The sequence below is a fragment of the Hesperophylax consimilis genome, chromosome 15 (genome assembly GCF_061612785.1).
Source record: "Hesperophylax consimilis isolate HC1 chromosome 15, BYU_Hcon_1.0, whole genome shotgun sequence".
Classification (NCBI taxonomy): Eukaryota; Metazoa; Arthropoda; class Insecta; order Trichoptera; family Limnephilidae; genus Hesperophylax; species Hesperophylax consimilis.
The window spans coordinates 31708506-31732149 of record NC_142850.1 but is presented as its reverse complement, the minus strand read 5'-3'; the positions used below and the strand labels follow the sequence as shown (position 1 = coordinate 31732149).

The window sequence follows — 23644 nt, the reverse complement described above, 5'->3', positions numbered from 1 at the left end:
GTGATGTGATGATTAAATAAAACAGTTTAATTGTTTAAATTGCACACTGATTATATATTTAAATGTCTGATCATACCAATATTTTAATTAAGACACTCACCCGAGATCGACCGTGTTATGAGCTACTCTGACTATCTAAACTTGGCTAGGTATTCTTGAAGATGGGAAATCCATGACGGTGAGGAATGCATCAGTGCGATCCGAGGCAAGTTGGATGCCTCTCAACCCTCCTTTGGAATATTCTGCTGCTGCGCGCTGGCCCTCTCGTGTGTTAGGCACCAATCGACATCCGCCCAAAGATTTGCTCGGCGAGATTAACTAAGGCTCGGCCCAGAATATTAATAACATGCCTGTACAAGGCCCAGGATGATGAATTTATATCCGCGACCACGGTCAACCCAGAGATGGCTCCGATTAATTGTCGATTACAATCTACCGACATGCTGATCAAAATGTCGCCGTTATGGTTTTAAAATGTGAATCACGCACTTTCTCGATAACTCCAATATCATGTTGGATATTTAAAATAACAAACCCATCAGGGTAAAAATCTATCGATTCACGATTGACTGTGTTACATTCCGTAATCCGGTTTTTAAATTAATAATCTCTGCGACTGTCGTTACCGAACCGGGGTCCCGCCGGCTCTCTAACAAGAGTCAGGAAACGCCCCCCCCCCCCTTTCTCCTGACCGCTCATCTCTGTGTTGCCTGTCAAGAATCATAATTAATTTATTACCCTTTCGAAATTAGCCTACCTGAGCCTACTTGAGTTTATGAAATAATATTTCATAACAATTCCGAATGGTGGTCTTATCGCCCCTGTATACTGAGAGTATTTTCCACTCTGGAACGTGCCGCAAATATACTATATTTTATTTTAAATTACTAAATTGTGAAATAAAACAAATTAATCAAATAAAATTTATTTGTGCACGCCGGGATTTGAACTTGCGACCTCCAAATTGTTAGTCGAGGGCCTTACCTATCTACCACGAAGGATGTCAAATCTTCTACCATTCACATTCGTGTCATATATTCTCTGTACACTACATTCTTCGTTCATTCAATCTACATGCCTAAACTATCTATGGTTTATATATTCATCTGTCAATATTACTCATTACGCTCACATCAGCCTTACATTCTTTGCGAATCTCCATATTTCTCATGTGTTTTACCATACATCGAGGTTCTCATTTCTACAACATTTAGTGTATAGTATACATAATATACATATGGTGCTAAATATAATTCAATTTCAAAATAAATAATATTAAATTACATTTTCGAATCTCGTTTTGGTACAATGGTAAAATTCTGTCTTAAATTCCATCTCGGTAGTGTTACCATTTTAATAGAATTAAGTGGACTGAAACAATGCTATTTATATTTATTATTTTCCGAGAAATCTGGCATATTTTTTTTCTTGTTTATTCCAGATCTCGGGGAGGGTGGTGCAATCCCACGAGCTCCATATTATATATAGAATATATTAAGTAAATATAAAAATATTTTATTATAATAGATACACAGTAAATGTATCGATATTGTTAAAACCATAAGAAGGGGTAAGTTTTGCAATTTAGTTAAAATGTATGATGAACTAATATCTTGACTTAACTTAATTTTTTTTGTGCCCTATTTTTTTCATATAACTTTTTTATTAAAAATTCTAAATTCGACTGTTGCGAACTTCTGCAACTCATAAACTTACGAATACCTACAATAACAACACGACAAAATACACTATTCCACTGCAACACACATAAGCGCAATTACATTGCGAACTCCCCAATACAACGGTTTCACACTATGGGAAACCAATATATAAGTGATGTCGATACATTAAATATTAACTTTTCGAATTTTGTGGATCACGTAAAAGACTTATTTCAACACTATTCCTAACTGGAAGTTGTATTTTTGAAAACCAGTTAAATCGCTGTATTTTTTAATTTACGTTCTTGTTCTTTTTAATTTTGTTTCTTGCATATATTAATTTTTAATGTAATTTTATTTTTATTATTTCTTTCTCATGTTTCAAAATTGTCTGTCATCAAAATTGTACCATGTAAAAGCCCCCTGGGCGTTAAATAAATAAATAAGATTAAATATATAACTGTATTTTTAATTATCCTGTATTGTAACGTTTCTCCTTGTATTAACTTCATGTAATATGTAATGTGTTGTAATTGGACATGGTCCGTTAGTAAATCAATAAATCTTATTTTAACTCAACCGTTTGGCGTTTCTTCTGTCTGTCAATTATGTTTTAGAAATTCTGCTACAACCATTTTACTATTCAAGTAAAGTTAGCATTTGACTATAAACCATTTAACTTTGAAAAGGTGTCTTACATTGTCTCATGTTCTATTTTTTTTAATATGAAATCATTGTTCATTCAGAAAATTTTATTTTTCATTATTATGGTAGTACCTACCTGTCTGAAGAATGATTGTAAAAACGTGGTGACGTTTCTTTAAACTGATTGTTTAATTCCTTATTTGAAGATTAAAAAAACATAATTCGTAAAATACACAAGTAGGTGTGTATTTGTAGGAACCCAGGTTCAAATCTCATGATTTTAGAGGAAAATATTGATTTATTAAATAAGAAAAAATTAAAAACATATTCTTTTGGACGCCCGGTCTACTGTCAACAGATCTACAGAATTACTAATATCGATGGCGTACCTTAGGATTTTTATAGGCTAAGGTGTCTTAGACATTTTTACCAATTTAGCAATATTTGACATAATTTTATTTTTACTGAATTACAATTGTATTAAGAATAGACCACGTGAGTGATATAATCACGGGACAGAATACACCTGTTCTGTAATGATAATTAATGTGAATAACTCGTGAAGTAAATCGCCCACATTCACATCTATTTATACAAAATGTGGGCCGGCGCGGTTATTACAGTCATAACTTCAAACATTACATTAGAACTTATTTGACGAAATAAGCTACATGTCATATTATATAATGTACTTATGTTTTCTTCTCTTACCTCGCTTGTTCTTTAAGTTCCTTGACGTATCTAGTTGTCAAGAATATATGGTTGACTTCGAAAAGCTAACATATTTATTATAAATTACCTTCATTGCCTCTTCAATTTAGCTTTGCTAAGTGTGGTATTTTTACAGACTAAGAATACCGTTTAAAATGTGTGGGATATTTAAAGTTTATTTTTCTGATTATGATTAACGTATAAAAAATATATAATTTTAATATTTTCATTCGTAATTATTGATTTCAAAAACGATCTAAAACGGTCTCAACTGGCTACAATCTTATTATGACATAGAAAACGCCAATGTCTGGTAAGAAGGCTGTCACCAATGGCACCCGGCATGACGTCATTGCCGCCGAATTCAGGAATAAAAACGAACATGTCGTTTTGGCGGCAAAACGTAAATTGCACATTTTAAATCGTTAGACAAATAGTCAACATAAAAATAACTTCATTGCCGTAGTTTTTTTCTAAAAAAATAACCGTGTACATTCCATTTTATTGATATTAATTTATTACGTATGATAAAGGATGTTTTATGTAGGTACATTGAATTCGTCGCGTGGATAAATTTCTGTTCAAGATACGTACAAGTTTTTTGTGAACGTTTCTATTTTGTTAATAAACATCTATTTAATCTTGTTTTGTTTTGAAATTTTATAAAAAGTTGCATTCTGGCGCAATCTAATAAATGCAAACCAAAGAAATCACAAGATGTATTGGAATTTTTACAATAAAAAATCGTTGAATTTTTTAATATTTTTTTTTATTGATAATTAAAATAAAAACTTGAATAAGAAGGACCACTCGACAGTCATGTTTTAGGGCATTGATTTATCAATGCACGTATATATTTTTTGAGCTAAGGAGCACAGATTATTTTTTTATTACATAGCATATGACCGGTCGGTGGCTGAGTTGACATCGCGTTTAGGTCTCCACGAGGCGTAGCGTGTTCAATTCCTCGGCTGGCTAAATCCTCCATCACAACAAAAGAAAAAAATTCCGCTTACTGTGGTGGTAGTAGGAGATTTTCAAATATTGTCAGATTATATGTAACCCGGGAATATTTGTCTTTCTTTGAAAAAATATATACATATACATATCTCGTATTTATACAAATATGTTTATTGTTCAGGAGAATGTGTTTTGTCCTCCACACTATAAATTTTCCTGTATTATCAAAAACATTTTACAAATATAAGTATAATTGTTTGAATATAAGTAGGTAATATTCTATTTTTCAATAAAAAAATATTTTTAACTTTTTTTATATTACGGGCGACGCCAGGTACTTATAGCCTACTACAAGTTAACATTTTAAAATTATCATCTTGAGATATAATTCAGCAATAATACGGCGTAATTTAAGAATAAAAAGTATTAACGAGATGTTTGAGGTTCCCACAGTAGTCGAGACGGTCGAAACGTGTTATTCGGGTGCGAATGTGACCAGAGGTGTGCTAATTATAGCACCAATTTATCGGAATCTGGTGAAATCATCCATAAAATATCTCCACGACATCCGGCGGCCCCGAAACGCTACCAAAACAGCTTCATCACCCGAAAGTCCGGGCAGATTTCGGCGAAAACATCATATTATTTATTTTTTCGCAATACTACCCCGAATAAACAATCCATTTTTGCCAAGTAAAAGTATTTCATTTTTAAGAGGAAGCGTTTGAATGTGTGTGTGCGCACTGATAATATCAAAAGTTTCGAAACGTTTTTCGAATTAGTTTGGAACACTCGCCCGCAGTCCCCTCTTACCCCGCAAATCCGTTCCGATTCCGTTAAAATTTAGACTTAATGAATATTTGAAGTATTTGCTCCATATCGTGGGCATATCTTCCTCAGGCGTCTCATACTTCTTCTACCATTCACTTTCGCGTCATATATTATCCTTATACTTCTTTCGTCGTTCTTCATCTCTACATGCCCAAGCAATCTAACGGACCCTTTCTTAATCCTGTAAATTACGATTACATCAGCCGAGAGCGGTCGTACATGTTATGGTTCTAGTATCTTATATATTTTTCTACCTTTAATAGTGCAGTAACCGAAGTAGGTAACAATAACAAAGCAATAGTTGATATATGAAAATGAAGTTTTGAACTTCGTAAGTAATTATTCTGATACCCACGAGATTTCCATTATAATATTTATGTCAAGTTTTACGTGAGATTCGGTCATTTTCCTGGTAAATGTACATAAAATAGAGTTTTTAAAAATTGTGATTTTTCACGGTTCTGTGCTAATTTATGATAATATTTCAGTTATCTGAAATAATCCGTCTCTCAAGACCAATACACTCTTCAAACAACAAAAAACAATTCAAAAACAGAACACGTTCTACTTTTATTCGAAAATTTACATTTCTCTCAATAAATCAAAATCAACATCACAACTCTTTTTTACAATAAATTTTCAAAAATAGAACGCGTCGAAATATGCATGTAATTCGTATAAATAAGTACCTACCTCGAATTTGTTAGTCTATGATCTAACCAATCTCGGCCCAGTGATGCAATTAAAAGTTAGTGGACCACACCAGGGCTGTGCGGCCCGAAATTGAATTTGACTCAGCCTAAAACTTTAGCCCGAATCGGTCGGAATTGTTTAGATCACGTGGCACTTTTTAATGTGTGATGTGAAAGGGTTCCCGCTTGTAGATTTTGGGGGAAGCATTAAAACCCTTCATCATTATTTTTTATGCCATTGTGAACTTTACTTTTTATCAGTGACGTAGCAAAAGAGACACTCATAAAAACATTCTGTTCACCCTAAATTAATATTCTTGATGATAGGACTAGCGTAGATTGGTGAAAAATCACGGAATGTTCTGAATTCTTAACAATTCGGTTTCAACGCTGAAAATGACAATTAAAATCATTTTATTTTAAATATATATACATTACAGGTAGGTAGATATTTTACCGCTTGCCTGAATTTTTCAGAAAATCCGTTTAAACTACGCAAGAATCCCAACTGCTCACAACCTTCTGGAGACAGTGAGACTATGGCATCCCTAATTGAGGTATGTGTGAGGCTGAAGTTAGTAGGGAGGGGAAGGAGATGTGGAGGAGGATGGTGGGGGAGTACCTGACTATTCAGATCTGGTCAGCAAACACGCCTAAAGCCATCTTAAGCAATGTTTCATTTCTGAAAGGTGGTCTTACACCAAGGCGATACTGACACTTTGAGATTGATTCAAAGCGAATTCATTGAAAATTATAGTAGTTGTAGAATAAATGTATATAACACATGATATAAAGTGTAAAAATTTTAAAAATAAATAAAATATACAAAAAAAGAGTTACGTAGAACACACAGAAAACCGAAATTTGGATGTTTGATGATGTTATTTAATATTGAGCAAAAATCGAATCTTGGAACAGAAGTTTGGTGCCAAAGTTTCAACTATAATTCAAGAATAACCAACCTTCAATGAAATTTTCTAATTTGCGAATCACGAAATCGATAATTAATGTCTAGAACTCTGGACGGATTGTTTCGGAGAATCTGAACAATTCATCAAATTTCAACGTTCATTTTCAAGTTCTGTGAAAGATTTTTCAAGTTCTGTTTTTATTTCAGATTTTTCATGCAAATAGCCTACAATGATATAAAAACAGAACTTTATTAAGTCTTTCACAGAACCCGAAAATGAACGTTGAAATTTGATGAATTGTTCAGATTCTCCGAAACAACCCGTCCTAAATAATTATAAATAACTAACTGAAAAAGTTGTATTTTGATTTGTTTAGATTGTACTCTGCTACAATGTCAATATCATGCCTCGGTTTATCTTATAAGATAATTATAGTATTGAATATTAAAAATCTAGCAAACAAGTTTTAATGATAACATTGACTTCTTTCAATGTCACCACCCATGCAGTAATAAGTATTTGAAGGCTATCTTGAAAACAAACGGCAAGTTTCATGGTAATGCTATGTGTAATGAAATCACTTATCAGGACTTATGTCCAAAGGCCACGCCTCATACAACCAATACGATTGGCTGTGATTGTGTGTTAATGTGTTTTTAAAACGTTTTGTCATTCGTTACACAGTGCTTACACGCGATTGCCCACGTGTAATTTTAATTCTACGGCACCTACTGTATAGCAGACAACATGAAACCAGGAATATAGGAGTACCTAGGTGGGTATGTTTACTTTCCGGTTAACGTTCGTGACTTTTTGCCAGCATTTTATTGGAAAATGCTCGGATCGGTCACATGTCAGAAGGTTTTTTATTTTTCTGTGTAACGACGTTAAAATATTGCCATACCATGGTAATTTAAACAAGGGCTAAATGATGAAGATAAAAAAACGTGATGTAATTGAATTTTCAGTGAAAATAATTCTGGTACACATCACAGAACAAATTTATTTATGTGTAAATCTTTTTATATTTGTTTCTGATATGTCGTTTTTGGGGACGTTATGTAGCTAGTATTTTTAGTGAGCTGAAGGATTGAACTTTGTTCTTAAAGAGACTGTGTTGTAAGAGGGAAGAAACAGAAGTCTGCAAATCATCACTCAAACTAGTTGTCAAAATTTCACTTTCTCATGGCAAATATCAACGCAAATGTTGGTTACACGTTTATAATGTCTTCCGACGATGCATCAGGGCCGAAAGGCAGTTGATATTCTGAATTAAACGTTTATTAACATAATGAAAAGAAAACTATTTAAAAGTTGATTTGACTTGATATTAATATCTTGGAATCTCAAACTCTTTCCATTTCCTTCTTGCACTCCACACCTACTATACACCTCACAATACTTCTTGTGGTTTATATGGAGAAAGTCCAGTGTAAGGCGCAGCCCTATTATCCAATCCTTGCAATATAGATACCTACTATAAGACAAAGTCAAATTACTCGTATTTCTCATTTTAGTATTATTAGAGGTGCCGTGTTCTTAATTAGAATACTAGTTAATTAAACAAGTTTTAAAGTACATTGATTACATACAAATGTTTACACGGTATCTCAAATATTTAATATCATGTTCCAACAAAAACTTGCAATAAACATGCCAGGAGAGAAGCCTCCGTATAGCTGCTCAAAATACTAGTCTATTTTAGAAATAAATTTATATCGAAACTTTCCAGAGAATTATAAACAAAATTATCAGCAATCAGATTTCTAAGTACACCATTTGTATTTGTTGAAGTTGTGGTTGTTAGCAGATAATTTCATTAATATTCCCAGAAGGAAAGCATTATTATTTATTGTACGATGTTTGGATTTATGCCAAGTCATTTCATAAAATAGTTTGAAGTTCAAGCGATATGTTACTTTCCGCAAGTATCATATGATTATACAACTTACAAGATATGTAAATATTTTTGTGAATGAACAAAAGCTACTACCCCATTTGCATTAATACAGACGACGGGGCTAAGTTTAATACTTGACGACCACACCAAAACTAAACGCCGAAAACCACATTAATTACACTAATTATTATGCTGAAAATCCGGCCCTAAGAGTATCACTACTACATGTGTAAAGGCGCACTTCACCACTATCTACAGATCTATCCTAATGGTGGACACTCTAACGATGTCTGAAATGTTGGCTATAGAAAGAGGAAGTCCAACACGCCAAATTAACGCAAAAAAATAATCAGGATTAAGGTTACTGGTTGATTTTATTGATAAGGATAAGGTTATAATGCTTATTCTGCTCTTCCCATCCATCTAATGTGAACTGCTTGGTCGGTAGCATTCTCCATAATGCATTTTAAACCTTTGATGGTAGCCCAGTCTCTTTTCTTAAATTTACCAGGTTTGTCATTGGGTGTTTGGTGAAGTCTTCTCAGAGGTATCTGAGACTTATTCCCACCGAGGTGGGATATTGGCACAGCAAACGATAGATGTTTATGAAAAAATGTAAGCTTTATAAACTTTATGAACTTTAATAGTGAAATGCTCAACTAACTAACCATCACACCGTTTCCTGGCAGAGGTAGGCAGAGAAGATGGACCGCAAAACAACTCGATCTCAGCACAAACTCCTAACTTCATGCACATTCATACATTTTTCATACACATACACCCTTCTGTTATTCTGACTTTACGTGGCCCGACACAAGTATTTGATTCACTTGATCGTGCGATGACTTCCACAAGCCTCCCCAACTTCTTCTACAATTCGCATTATATCATATACTTTCTTTACACACCTTTCCTCGTTCGTTCGTTCTACATCCTGAAACCATCTTTTACACGATTCCGATATCGCCATAAATCAATCGTGTTTTACTGATAGTTAGTAAACCTGTCAATTAAATCGTTAAAGGCCTGCAGTTTTGTTTTAACAGGAACACGAATAGTTTGTAGAGATTCTTAATAAATCAGCAATATTTTTTGTAAGTAAGTTTCGTCTATGTAATATTAATCATTGCGCTTACATCAGTCTTGCATTCTTTGCGAATTTCCATATTTCTCATTATAAACATGATTTTGCCATATTTTTACAGCATTCAGTCTACTTTTTGGATAAATTCCCAGAGAAACTGGTAAAGTAAAAATTCAACATACTTCGAAAATAACATACTTACGGCTGATTTCAGAGAGCAACGCAAAGAGTATTTGTCTAATTCAGAATTTCTTATTTGTAATTTCAGATCACCTTTAGTTCCATTTTACGATGTGTTTGACAACAAATATTACCCTAAAATCTTTAACACAAATCCAAAGGATTGGTTGTATGTGTATAGTCACTCGCTACGTTATATATAATAGTTCTTACGCCATTAGGTAGGGATATATAAAAGAAAGAAGATCCTTGGAAGATGACCGACCTAATTCGCAAAGTTTTTATTGGCCGACTTCCCAAAGCCCTATCGCTAATTGCCTGTAAAGTCGTATTTTTTACGATGCGATTAAGATGTTTCTCAGTTTGCGGTCGTTTGTCGATATCGAAAACTTTCACATCTCCCCAAATCACTTGCGGAACTCGGATAGTTGTGGTTGCCATCTGTTAAATAACGCTATTCCCACTATCAACCTTTCGGTTAGAAGTGCAGGTTACATCATCAGGGTTGATTATAACAAACTTCTATCAGCCATATCCCTCGCTTACTCGTAAAAATATATTTTCCTTCATTTATCCATTTTTCCCAATCCTTGGCCTGGGTACCTAGCACGATCTATCGATAGAGGATTTATCGATAATGTCGGCAACTTGTGATCGTTCCCGAGCACGACTGCAGATCGCTAACAAACAAACGACAGTTTACGTCGAATAAATTACGAAAACTTAGTCACTGTGAACTTTTGTTCGTCCGTTGGCGAACTGCAGTCATGCTCAGATAAATTCCACTCCTTCCGTTCTCCTACTTTCTCCCTCGAGTTCCTTGCCCTAGGATGTCGTAATCGTTTCCACATCATTCCTCCTACAATGGTACGTATTTTAATGTAAAAGGCGAGACAAGAATTTAGTAAAGGGGTTTTGCTCGAAGCTCACATTTGAATTAATCCAACGAATTCGTAACAATAATATCCTTTTTTCAGACCGATACTCACCTATGTTAATTGTTTATATTTCAGGTTCATAAAAACAGTGCCTTACAATTCAAATATTTGATTTAAAACTGTTCAAAATGAAATTCATAAAACGTTTTTTAACTATAAAACTTGCGGTAAGCACCAAATTTTATTTTTCTAATCGATGAATTAGTAACTTCCCAAAGTATCTGTTTAGAAACATCTAAGATTTTAGTAATACGTTTAAAATAAATAATTAAAATAAACCCCACGGAAAGAATAATTTTCAAAGCCTGCCAGGGCAAACATCGACCGTCAGGAAACAAGTGATGTAGATATGTGGAGTTGTGTTATTCGTTAGCCAGGAAGTTTTGCAACAATTTTCAAAATAACATCAAATTCTGTTTTATCGACGGATATATTTAAATTTTGGTGTCAAATGTCTTACCTAACCATTCTCTAAAATAATTTCGCAATGTCTTACCGTTTATTAATAAATAAATAAAAATACGCCGCGCTTAGATGATGCATATTGTTTGTGTTTCGTGAGAATAGTAAGGTCGAGTCAGTCTAAAAATAATAATGACTCAACAATGGAATGCTTTCTTTGTACGGAAAACGCTAAAATAATATTTGCTTTTTCTCTCAACTTCACTCTTAGTAACAGCTACAGAAGATTCACATGTCTATATTTTAGCGTTGACTCACCCCCATTAAACGAATAGGTGTGAAGACATTTCAGCAATAAAAGATACATTTTATTTTGTATTAGAATTTCAACGATGAAATTAAGGCGTATTTTTGAGAAATTTAATTGTTTACGTCACACTTACCTTTTAATACAGAATAAAAAAAGATTTCCAAAACAAGCACAAATTTATAATTATGCTACAGAAAGCAAAATGCCAACTAATAATTATTTTTAAAAAAATATGTGAAATGCTTTTATTTAAATTCTTTATGTATATAAACAAATTGGTATTGACATTATTGTTGCAGTGAAAGATGATTTAAGTTCGTGTGACTTTACTAGGATCATGAAATCAAATCAATTGCAATAATGCACGGCCTGTCAATAAGGGAATTAATGATTTTAAATAGAAAATTACACCTGATACATTAATTATTGTTTATTGGTCAGTTATGGTGTATACACTGAGAAAAATGTTTATGACTGATTTATTGCAAACCAATTAAACTAGTGATTGCAATCCATTTCCTAATAAATATTATTCTATTCGGAATGTATCAGAACACGTTTTCATGCAGGTGTACTTTTCCTGATGAGTATAATGACGAAATGTTACAATATTAGAATTTTTATGAACACGTGTTCCGACATCCTAATAACGTGTTGGTGTTTTACCGACAGTTTGTTAGGAAACTTGTAAATTCATTTTTTATAATCCTGCAGTCACGTTTTTAACATTTTTAAGAAAATCTTCGTTTATTTTCAATTTTTTTATTTATTTATTTTTTTTTTAAGAAAGACAAACATCCCGGGTTACGAATAACCTGACAATATTTGAAAATCTCCTACTACTACCACAGTAAGCTGAAAATTTTGCTTGTTTTGTGATGGAGGACTTAGCCAGCCGAGGAATTGAACACACTACGCCCGAGTGCGATGTCAACTCGGCCACCGACCTGAATGTATGTTGAATAATGTGGGCCAGTGAAGTGCATTTAAGTAATTATTGCACCTGCAGGATTGCAACGCCCACCAAATATACCTTTTAAATACTACCACTCTGAACGGTTAAACTATAATTAAAATTCTTCTCTTTAGAAGCCAAATACTCTGATTTATAGCGTTATTCCACCATGCACACAAAATCGATAATAATTTGCCCTAGATTCAGCTGGTTTAGTTTTTATTGGTTTTTCAATTTTTTAATTTTCAATAATAGTATTAAGTTAATAATTTATCTCTGAATTGGTGCTGTATTTTTTCAATACGAAAAAAATGAACATTATAATGTGGTGACAACATTGGTGAGTTATCTTCAATTTGGCTAGGGACTAATGAAGTATACAAGAATTTTTAATTTTCAAGATATTATATTACAAAAGTCTTTGGCGATTCTTATTACGAAACCGATCATTTTCATTTCTTTGTTCGTAATAATGTTTATACGTGACAAAAAAATGAGTTTATAATCAAAACCTATCCCCAAGTCATTTATTTCATGTTAAAGGGTTGGAGGAAATATAAGAGGGTATAAAATATGGGGAGAATAGTTTTGAATTATCTTGCTATTCTGATTTCTTCACTAAACATTGATAGCTAAAGACACTTCAGTCAAAGTAACACATTTCATTTCTAAATGATGATGATCCCTCACCAGGACTATATTTAGAGTATCTTCCACCCTCGCTTGGTGCAATTTGATACTTTACTTTAATCAACTGGTAATAAATAGCACATAAATTAATAATATTTATGATTACACATCCACTTTTTGTATTTAAAAAAATGCAAAATTAGTTTTAATTTAATTTTATTAAATTTATTTTTTTAAGAAAATTAAAAAGCAGTAAAAATAGTAAATTTAAATTTAGAATAATGCATTTTATTCTATTCTTAGATATAAAAATATGAACAATGGTTTATTTTCCGTTAGGGTTTTGAACCCGCGATTCCATGGTCCAGAAGCAAGCTTTCTGTTATACCATTGAGGTCGGTATTAAGTTTAAATTAATTTCAATTTATGTATTCTATCCGGTGCATGGCCTACTCAAATGATCCTGAGGCCACGATTGTTTACGTTTCGTATATTGCGAAACGAAATGATATAATCGCTTCATGCCTTGGATACACACTTTGCGTGGGTTTTAGGAATATTCATTTAGATTTATCAAGGTAAAGGCAAACATTACATCAACCTACAATTAAATATCTATATGCGTTAGTATTTCGATGACATCGCTGAATTGAGATTACTAAACATGGTAATGAGACAAAGGGTATACTGACACTAATATGTTCGGTAAACAGCCAAGTAAGTAACCTTAGGTGGCCAGCTCAGACACTGGGCCTATTCCTTATGAAAATGTGTCATTTTTACAACTTTTAAAGATGACATTGGCACTAAAGGAAACCTCAATGTCTCTTGCGTAGATTACGGAAAATAAGCTAAACCGGCTGAATCTAGGGCAAATTACTATCGTTTTTGTGTACACTTATGTCGGAATAAGATAATGAGATAAACCAGAGTATTTGGCTTCTAAAGAGAAGAATTTTAATTATAGTTTACCCTTTCAGAGTGGTAGCATTTAAACGGCATATTTGGTGGGCGTTGCAATCCGGCAGGTGCAATAATTACTTAAATGCACTTCACTGGCCCACATTATTCAACATACATTCTGACTAGCCGAGTGCAAATTTGTTAATGCGTCGAAAATGGGTTACTTTGATTAATTTTAAACAACGCACTGTGAGAGTAATAACGTATTGAAGCCAATTACCTGTTATTCAAGGGTTCATTAATTCATTATCAAGAGTGAGATGAGTAAAGCTACGCCGGTTCGCAAATTCGATTGTCGATAAACATTCCAGTTGGTGAATTCAATCTGTTTATTAGAAGTGTTAGATATTGAAACAATTTCTGTTATCAAATTAAACGCAACAACGCGGCACTGAACCGAGTGGCCACCGTAGACGATATAGTTCCTCTTAGTATAAACATGCAAGATGTTGTCAGGTGTCACATGATAATAAATAAAATGAAATACTTTGTAGACACTCAATAATAATAAAAGAAGGATTGAACCACTGAAAAGCAAGATATTGTTGATTTTTTGTGAACATAATCTTTGAAAAGAAGGAAGTTGACTATATTAGAAGTCCTTAATATCGTTTAAGTAGTCATTCGTTGTGTTGTGGAGATAATTAATTACATCGAAGTATCGCGGTGGAACTCATTTTATTGTGGTTGTGTTGTGTACTGCTTCTTGGTAAGTGATTGGTCATCCTGTTTTCCTTCTTTGCATAGATTGTTCATTCCATACAGTTTAAAATACCCATTTTAAAATTCATTTGCAGTCCATAAATCATGTTCATCTGAGCTGTAATTCGGAAGCAGTTTCGGATGCAACATTTTAGTTATTATTGATGAATTATTTTTTTTTATTATTGAAAAAACTATGAAAGAAAAAATTAAGTTCACTGAAAACTTTTATTCCGAAAATGCTTTAAAAATAATCTCGTTCTATTAACATATCCAAGTAATTTTATTTCGCAATATCAATCCTTACATAAAAGTTAAAAATTAGTAGAAGTGGAGTAAAGAAAATAATAATTAAATTTAAAGTTAAAATCAATTGATATTAAAATTATGGAACCATGAAACGTTAACTTTACGGTGACAAATGATTGGACAACAACGGCATTGACATACAATTCAATCCATTACTACTTTAATTTTTCTGGTATTTCTTTTTTTCATAGATTTTAAATTTCTTTTTAGAACATTTAAAATTCTATCAAACTTTCAAGAAAATATTTCCTGTGGAAGTTCCTTAGTTTTCATTCCTCCCACTTGAGAACATCACTGAAATATTAGTTGAACATCTCAAAAGAATCATTATTTAATTATCATTTACTATCTATAAAATAAAATATATTTTCAAACAACTAATTTATGACATCTTATGTAAATTAAATATCATTTTTAATGCCGTGAAAAGTAATCACGTTGTGGTTTGAAATATTATTAAATGAAACAAACACTTTGTTTTTAACCACTAACTTAATTAAATTTATTCACCAACCAACTTCGCATAACTTAAGTTTCATCGGGATAGCAATTTAATTTAATACACAGGTTAAGAGAGAGATAAAATAAAAAATAAACTAATGGAATAGTGTAACAGAGATGGGCTGGTAGATTAATGTCATATAACATAATATACAAAAGAAAGAGATATAAGGCAAAGGGAGGAAGGAATATAGAGGTATTGGGAATTTTGTATATGAAGGATATGAATGGAAATAAAGGTACCTACCTAATATAGGAGGACTAACGGACAAATTGTGTTGATAATTAAGAATACACAGAGAAAACTCACTGACATTAAATATTGCTGGTTTACTAAGAATTTGTTCAAATTAAACGTAATCCGATTAAAAACGGGATTGCAGGCCTTTAACTAATGAATTGACAGGATTCCTGATTAAAAAAATCCTAATAATGTTACACCAATGTGTTATCGCGACGTTGGAACACGTGTTCATAAAAATTATAATATTTTCGCATTCCGTCATTGTTTACTATCAGGACCAAAGATATTAGAAGAACGAGATATGCTATGTTGGCCGCCGGACCGTAGCCGGAGTACTACCTAATTAGGGTACTTTGAACGGTATCGGGACGTGTACGCACAGAAATCTGTTCTATGTATTAGTGCGGATACCTTAGCGATGCCTTAGCGTAAGCGAAGGTGTGCAGTAGTATTGGTGAACAAAACCGGCGACACTCGGCAAAACAATTCCACTCAGTACGAACTGCGCATAGCACATCTCGTTCTTCTAATATCTTTGATCAGGACAAACGCAAGTGCAAGAACACGTGTTCCGAAATATTACGAATGTACTAAAAGTTTTTAGAAAACGGCCTGCAATCACGTTTTTTTTAAAAGATTTTAATAAATCATGTATTTCCTTTCTCTATTTCCAAAGCTTCTAAATTACGTAATCCGATGCCAAAGCCGAAATTTTCCTGAGAAAATTTAAGTTGAGTGAAACCGGTTTGGAGAATGAATTTAAATAAATGTTAAGTATGAATTTAAATAAAGTGGTTAATAACAAATTTTTTGATAAACTTAATAACTTTTTTTATTTCTTTACCAAAAAAATAGATCATTCCCTAAATTTAAACCCATTCACATCCCACAAAATGTGTATATTTAATTTTTGTTTATTTTCTTTTTGAGCGTTTTTATGTTAATTTAACCACAGTTTTATGAAAAAAATCACTTGCTTTGTTATGCTGCCATGTTAATATATTTCACAACAGTTTCCAAATACTTAAAGATACTATTATTTCGAATGGCACGATGGTTCCAGAGTTTGCGTAATATTATGCAAAATAATTCATCACAGGAATATGATAAGGAGAATAAGAAACTTGCAATTATTATTCCTACATGTTCTGAGTTACGACGTTACGAGTACAGCTGAGTTTGTGTTCTATAATTTTTATTATCATAAAAACCGCAAAATTACATTATATTGAAATTACGAGCTAAGTGGGATAATGTTTATGAGCCCGCTTAATCAAAATATAAATTAATATATCACAGCTTGTTTAAATAGATTGACCCGTGTTTGCCCGATTATTTGATCATGATAAATAATGATATATGCATCTATTTCTAAATCTGATTGCAATGAAAGCAAGTAATAATGATTATTTTGAATCAACAATTGATGATCCTGATTATGTTGACAAACTCCCAGATTTAATTTCAGTGATTTTCATTGACGTACAAGATACTCCTTCAATGAATTTAAATTAAATTCAATGATTTTTTTTAATTATATACAATAGATAGTCAATTTTTATATGTTATACAGTGTTTTAGAAGAAATAAAATAACCTTTCCTTACGATAAAGAGTTTAGTGAGGGAATTCTAGCTCAATTATATAAAGTCATGTATGTAAGTTATAATAAAATATTGCGAATAAATAACATAAAAAATCGAAAGGTTTTCCAATAACAGAAAAAAAGACATTTATAAATAATATCAGATATGGACTCAACGTAGTTTTAAGAAATTTTTCAAATTAAGCTAAAATTCATTAATATTATCGATAATTTTTAGATTTAAAGGAAGGTTGTTAATATAAATTATTCCTAGAAGGATGTAGATAATTTGAAGGTGCTCAGTAATCAGTTATGTGATTTTAATGTTTTTCTGATGTATCAATTCATGAATCATTTTACTGTTTTTCTTTAAAAAATTGTAGTATTGAACATTTTGTATAAATATTGTCTATTGTAGGTACTTTGAATTGAATTTTAAAAGAATTTCGGTAGAAAATTTAATAATTTTTTCAAGAGTACTTAATTGTCAATTTTTTTAAGTGAATTTAAAATATATCATGTGAAGTTCCTCCCAAGCCAATAATACCATATTAGAATGACTATTGATTAATTGCATAGTTCACACTTTTTAAGTTTTCTACTCTAAGAATATTAATTAATTATAATAAGTCTAATAATAATAATAATAACAACAAAAAAACAAAAACAAAAAAAACTTTAACAAACTCTTTCTAAGAAGAAAGGAATATTGTGCCAACTCTTAAATGTACATTTTCTAACAAATTTATTAATGAACACCAAATGGAAAAAAAATCATCATCGAAACCCTTTTTATGCATACTTATACACTATGTTATATACTTATTTATATCATAACTTTAACTGATTGACTGTATGAGAACCCTCTAAATTTCATTAGTCAGAAGTCAAACGGAATATAATTAACCTATTTGGTCCCCTTTGTATAGAGTTCACTATAACAATATAGAGAGAGGTTAGCACAAAATTTCTTAAATACGTAAATTTTAAGCCCATAATTCCAATTGAAAACATTGATTTTGTCAGTTTGATAAATCAATTACATCTAATAACACTGCCCCATTGTGGAATCATATCGGACCTGGTTGTGTTACACAGAGTCATTAACAACATAATTGACAATCCTGTCATCATTGCCACTATTAAATTCCATGTGCCGACAAGGAACCCAAGTAAAAATGTAACATTCTTCTGCAATACATACACAACCAGACACACTCACTAACCAATAGGATACATGATCTGGGCAACAAGTTTGGGGTTACTATTGATATAGTTATTGACTCCATTTTTAGAACTAAGTTTAATCTTTACCAGCACTTTGTTGAATCCTACAAATTATAGTAGCGTTGGTTATGTTCTAGTTTCTATATTATTTTATATTACTGTTACATGTTTTGCTAATATTGTTCCATATTCAGTTTATCAGTTTATGTTATTTCGTGATTTAAAAATGTTGTATATAATTTTCGATAACTCACTAGTTATATATTTGGTTATTAAAATCTATATTACAGCTCGGCTGGGCGTAAAACCAAATAAAATAAACAAATACAAAATTAAGCACATTATTGGTAAACGTTGATACAATTTACTTGGCAATCGAGTATGACATGACATGCTGTCAAATATTTGATATACTTTAATTTTTCACAACATAACTTATTAACTCATCATTATTCATTCAAATTTTTTTATTGGCAATTTTTTGATACATACAGGTACATATATAATTATACAAAACATAAGACAGTAACCAAAAATCCCACAAAGGCGAAGCCTGTGCGTGGGCATTATATGTTATGTATTCAAAACAGTGGTGGTAACATTACCTATGGTTTAAATGAAAAAAGAAATATGAATGAAGAAAAAAAATATAGTACATTAGTTAGATTAATATGATTTTACTGGAGTTTTTGCGTATTTAATAAAAAACAGTTTAAAATTTTTTTATTTTAATGTAGATGGCAATGGCATATTTTAGGTATCATATTCGTAGTATAAATTATTTAAAAAAACTCTCACTTCCAGATACTTTTTTACCCAGCTTTTGACATTTATTTTATACGAGTTTAATCAATAACATGATTTCATATATTTTGTCACTAAAATAAAGCAGTAAATTTAATACAACAAAATATTTGTCACAATCAACGGAGATTGATTGTACTAAATAATAATGGTAATAAAATTATAGCATTATTTATTGTAGGTTATAAAAATGTTTATTTGATCAATTTATTCTCGGAGCTTTGCATTCGGATATGATTCGCCTCCAGCGTTTGCCGGATGTTTACTCGACACATGTGTAGTTGCGAATATTGAGTGTTTAATAATTTCTAAGAAAACTTCAAGTTTATGTGAAGAAATTCGGTTTTAAAACAATAAATAAAGAGGTTGAAGTAAAAACTCATGTTTGCTCAAAATAACGTTATATTGCTTTTTTGTGTACAAAGTCAAAATTAAATGAAACTTTAATAAATGATATTGGTTATAAAACCCTTTCGCAGAAGTAAAAAATGTTTCGTAATATAAAAGAAAAAAGCTAACTGCGTATAATATTATATTTTTACTTACAATGGACTCCGTGGTAGAGGGGTAAGGTTCTCGACTAACAATCCGAAGGTTGTGGGTTCAAATCCCGCAAATAATTTATATGTGATTTATTTATTCATTTAAAAATAATATGTACTTGTGGCACGTTACAGAATTAAAGATACTCTCAGTACCACCCTCGTGTAATCCGCCATTCAGAATTGAAACGTTGCTTGAAATGTGAAAATTTAACCAGATCTGAATTGCCAGGTGCACCCTCACCTTCCATCCCCATATCCTTCACCTCTCCGCTACCTTCAGCATCGCAACATACACCAATTTGAGATGCCATAGTCTCACTGGCTCCAGACGGTTGGATTTGAAAATTATCTAAATTTTAACATCAATACAATTGTGATCTTTTAATTATTTTTGACGATAACTTTAAACCTATTAGATACTTCAGACATCAAGTCAAAGAGACTGGCAGTGTCCATAATTGACATGAAATGAAATTATCATAAGTTTGTCTTTTTTGATTCAATATTTCAAAAATGAGTAGGAAACGTCCGCTGGTTTTAGTACGATAAATCGTGGCCTGACAAAAGGCATTTGTTTAAAAAAAGCTTTGCCTCTTAATTAACTGCCACTGGGTTGGATATGCCATGAATTCGCCGTCAACTCTGCCAACAATTTGGTTCTGGCAACAACGTCCATCACAATGTGTTCCGATTCGTCCACAGTGTTGGTCATCAGAATTACAATGCTTCTCAAAATTTAGACAAGGAGATGAGAGATCAGCTTCTCTGGCTAGATAGACACGGTGAAAGAGAGAAGAAAGGGGAAAGCACAAGCCAGATTAGAGAAGAAGAATTCGATCTGCCACAGGCTTTAAGAAGGCAACTCTAGAGACACTGCATGTTTAGCAATTTCGATGCATTGTAGGCCAAGTATCTCTTTCTACACCAACTTCAACTGTTTGCTTACATCTGTGATCAAGATCTAGATTCTATAAAACTGACATTACATCGCTAGAGAAATTTCAACAACTTGCCTCCAACATAATATCTTTTTGGTTTATTGCTCTAATCTCACGTTGAATGTCTGCTTTCAGCATTCCTATTTCCAGAAGTGTAACACAGAATACAAATTATTATACAATTCTTAACCAATGTCATAAAGACTAACAGTTTTTTGGGGTGCTCGATTCATTGTTAAGCACTCTTTAGATTCCGTGGACGAAGAAACTAAGTACCTATGATTGATTGATTGATTGGTTCTCACCTGTAGTCAGCCATGTCTCCCGTGGAAGTTTCTCGAAGCTGGGAGCGTGGAGGGAGAATCAGGTCTGGAGAGGAGCCAAGTGATCCCTCAGTCTTCCTAGCCAATTCACGCAACACGCACTAGTCCAGCTTCTATTTATTTCTATTTCGCGAGACGAGAAAGTCCCACGGACCGACCACCGATGGATGTTCTCGTTACACAACTGGTCGGAAATAGTTCTCGGCTTTTATCCCGGCACTCTTCCACTACCGCCGCACTACCAACCAGCTCGCTATTAATATCACTGCAACTGGACTGACTCAGTAGGCAGAGTCTCTTGCCTGACTGTTTGAACACTCACTACTGCTGCTTGCTGCTTGTCTGATGTGACTGATGATTTATTGTCTTACTCCTGAAATGAAGCAGTTAATTCATATTAGATTTGTCACTGGATGTATTCGCAAAATACGAAGCAAGCTCTGAGAAAACAGAGCCTGGAGATGCAACCACACGAACATGTAAACATTGGAAGCTAACCTAAATGACCAATATAAATAACATGAAGCATGGTGAAGGCAAAAGAAAAATTCTGGGGGATTTAGCAAATTAGATGTGTAAAATTATGGCTGATGTTGGATACTACAAGGCTATCTGAAACTTTGGATTAAGAAGAAATATAAATTTCAATATTAAGATGAAATACCCAAAAAGTCAAACAATGTAATATTGGTCGTAAAAACCTTTAAACAAAAGGCATTGACATTTTGAAGGAAAATATGTCCTTTGACTGAAGCTTTGCAAAAATAATAATATATGTTGACAATTCCACAGGCAAAAGCAAGGCCATTTATTCAATACAAAAGGTCGTTTCAGTAAAGTTATTCGCTTTTTATCGAGTATAATTATTTTTAAACGAATTTCCAGAAAGCCGAAAGGGGGAATAAATAATATAGATTAAAGGCTTCGACGCGACACCAAAAACAAAAGCTACGGATTCCAAGAACCCTTTTGCGAAGTTAATTATTCTGCCTTATGTATTTTTGGAAGCTTTGAATTAAAATAATAAAAGGATAATATTCTAGAAGGCTTTGTAAAAAATATCGCAATATTAATAACTAATCAAATTAATAATACGATTTTTTACGTACGACATCGTAAATATTTTTTTATTTAAAAACTATTATCACATATTCAACACTATGTAAAACCAAAACAAAATCACTACCTTCAAAAATATTTCGAGCTTGGAGCGTGTTTTGAAATATCCGAACCGACTTTCGCGCGCAACCGAGAGGTAATGGCGCCAAAACCGCGGAGCCGTCGGGATGGCAGAACACTGACGTGATGGACCACAACTCGTTTGTTGTATCAGATCTTTATTACCGGTTCGATTGTCCTTAAATCCGATCGATTAGTGTAACAGGCGAGCGGGACTATGCAACACTCGGCCGTGCCTCTTTCGAGAGCGTCCGGTATCGAGACAGACGGTTTTGAAAGTGGCCAAACACACAAGTAATATTATCGGAATGCCAATGTGTCGACTGCTAATAATACTTCCTACGTAGAGTTAAGATGGGTCAGATTGTTTATACCAATGTGTTAATTCTACATGTTTAAGTATAGCGGCCGCCTGGGATAGGGTTTCCAATATCGAGAATTTCTGGTTTTTCTGAAGCTGCAGGTGCCCGACACCTAAGATTATTTGCAGTATTTTTAGTACCTACCTGCACAGAAACTTATTTTCTACACTTCACTACCTGAAATATAATCAATCGACTGCCATCATTCAATTCATTCATTTCGCAAATGTCAACCGTCCTCAAATGTTGGGCACGCGTTTGGCGTGTCTTCCGACTGTTCACCGATGCCTGATGGATTCAATAGTGTTAGTGCTTTTGACTTCTGAGTACCTACCAAAAAAAAAATTTAAAAATAATTTCCACCGGAAGTCTAACCAAAACTTACACTAAGTTTGTTTTCAATCTCACAGCTGTATCTCGAATCGATAATCGATAATCAATCCAAATCAAAAAGTACAGGCAACTGATTTCCTTAGACCGGAAAACACAAATTGCGGATACCCTGATTTGGATATTTGATTTATTCAATTTTACAATGTTTTTTTAATTACCTATCTTAAAGTCTCTTAAACCTCTTTAGTATTATTGGAATATTTTGCATTTATTAGAATGCTACCAACTATCCATTTTTATTAAAAAAATCGGAACTTTACGTATTAGCGTCTTTTTTTGCCGACCCTTATGTTCACTGTTTAAATAATTAACTCTAGAAATGCCTTTCTCTTAGATTTTGATTTATTTAATTACTATCTGTACTCCGCCACGCGCTGCTGTGGCTCAATCTGTCTGTGCAAGCGTGTATTGCTTTTACATTTAAAGTAGAGATGTTCCGACTAGTCGGTAAAGCCGACTATCCGGCCACTATTGTAGTCGTCGATTAGTCGGCGACTAATCGGCAAAGAGCGCCGACTATCCGGCTTATTACGTTGTGTGTATTTCTCAATAATATGAATGCGGGGAACTACATGAAATAAAAACCTTGATTATATATTATTTTTTTATTTTATAATCAGTCTTATACATTAAAAAATGTAAAGCAATCTTTCTTTTGGTAATCAGTTTTTAAAATTATTTGCTTGTAAAGAAAACATAATTATGACATTTATTGAACAAAATTAGTACCTATCCTAATTAACATAAAAAACAACATAAT

At 32.7% G+C, this 23644-nt stretch overlaps 1 protein-coding gene across 1 annotated transcript in view; it reads right to left on the bottom strand.

Annotated features, from left to right (window-relative positions):
• The window catches only part of LOC149417636 (uncharacterized), a 43700-nt gene extending 21286 nt beyond the window's left edge, over window positions 1–22414 (bottom strand). Inside the window, exons 1-2 of the mRNA XM_089640475.1 lie at window positions 22137–22414; window positions 20933–21323 (exon numbers count right to left, since the gene is read on the bottom strand). Coding sequence (XP_089496601.1) covers window positions 20933–20946 — 14 coding nt within the window. The 5' untranslated portion in view covers window positions 20947–21323; window positions 22137–22414. The remainder of the gene's footprint in view (window positions 1–20932; window positions 21324–22136) is intronic.
• Between the last annotated feature and the right edge of the window lie 1230 nt (window positions 22415–23644).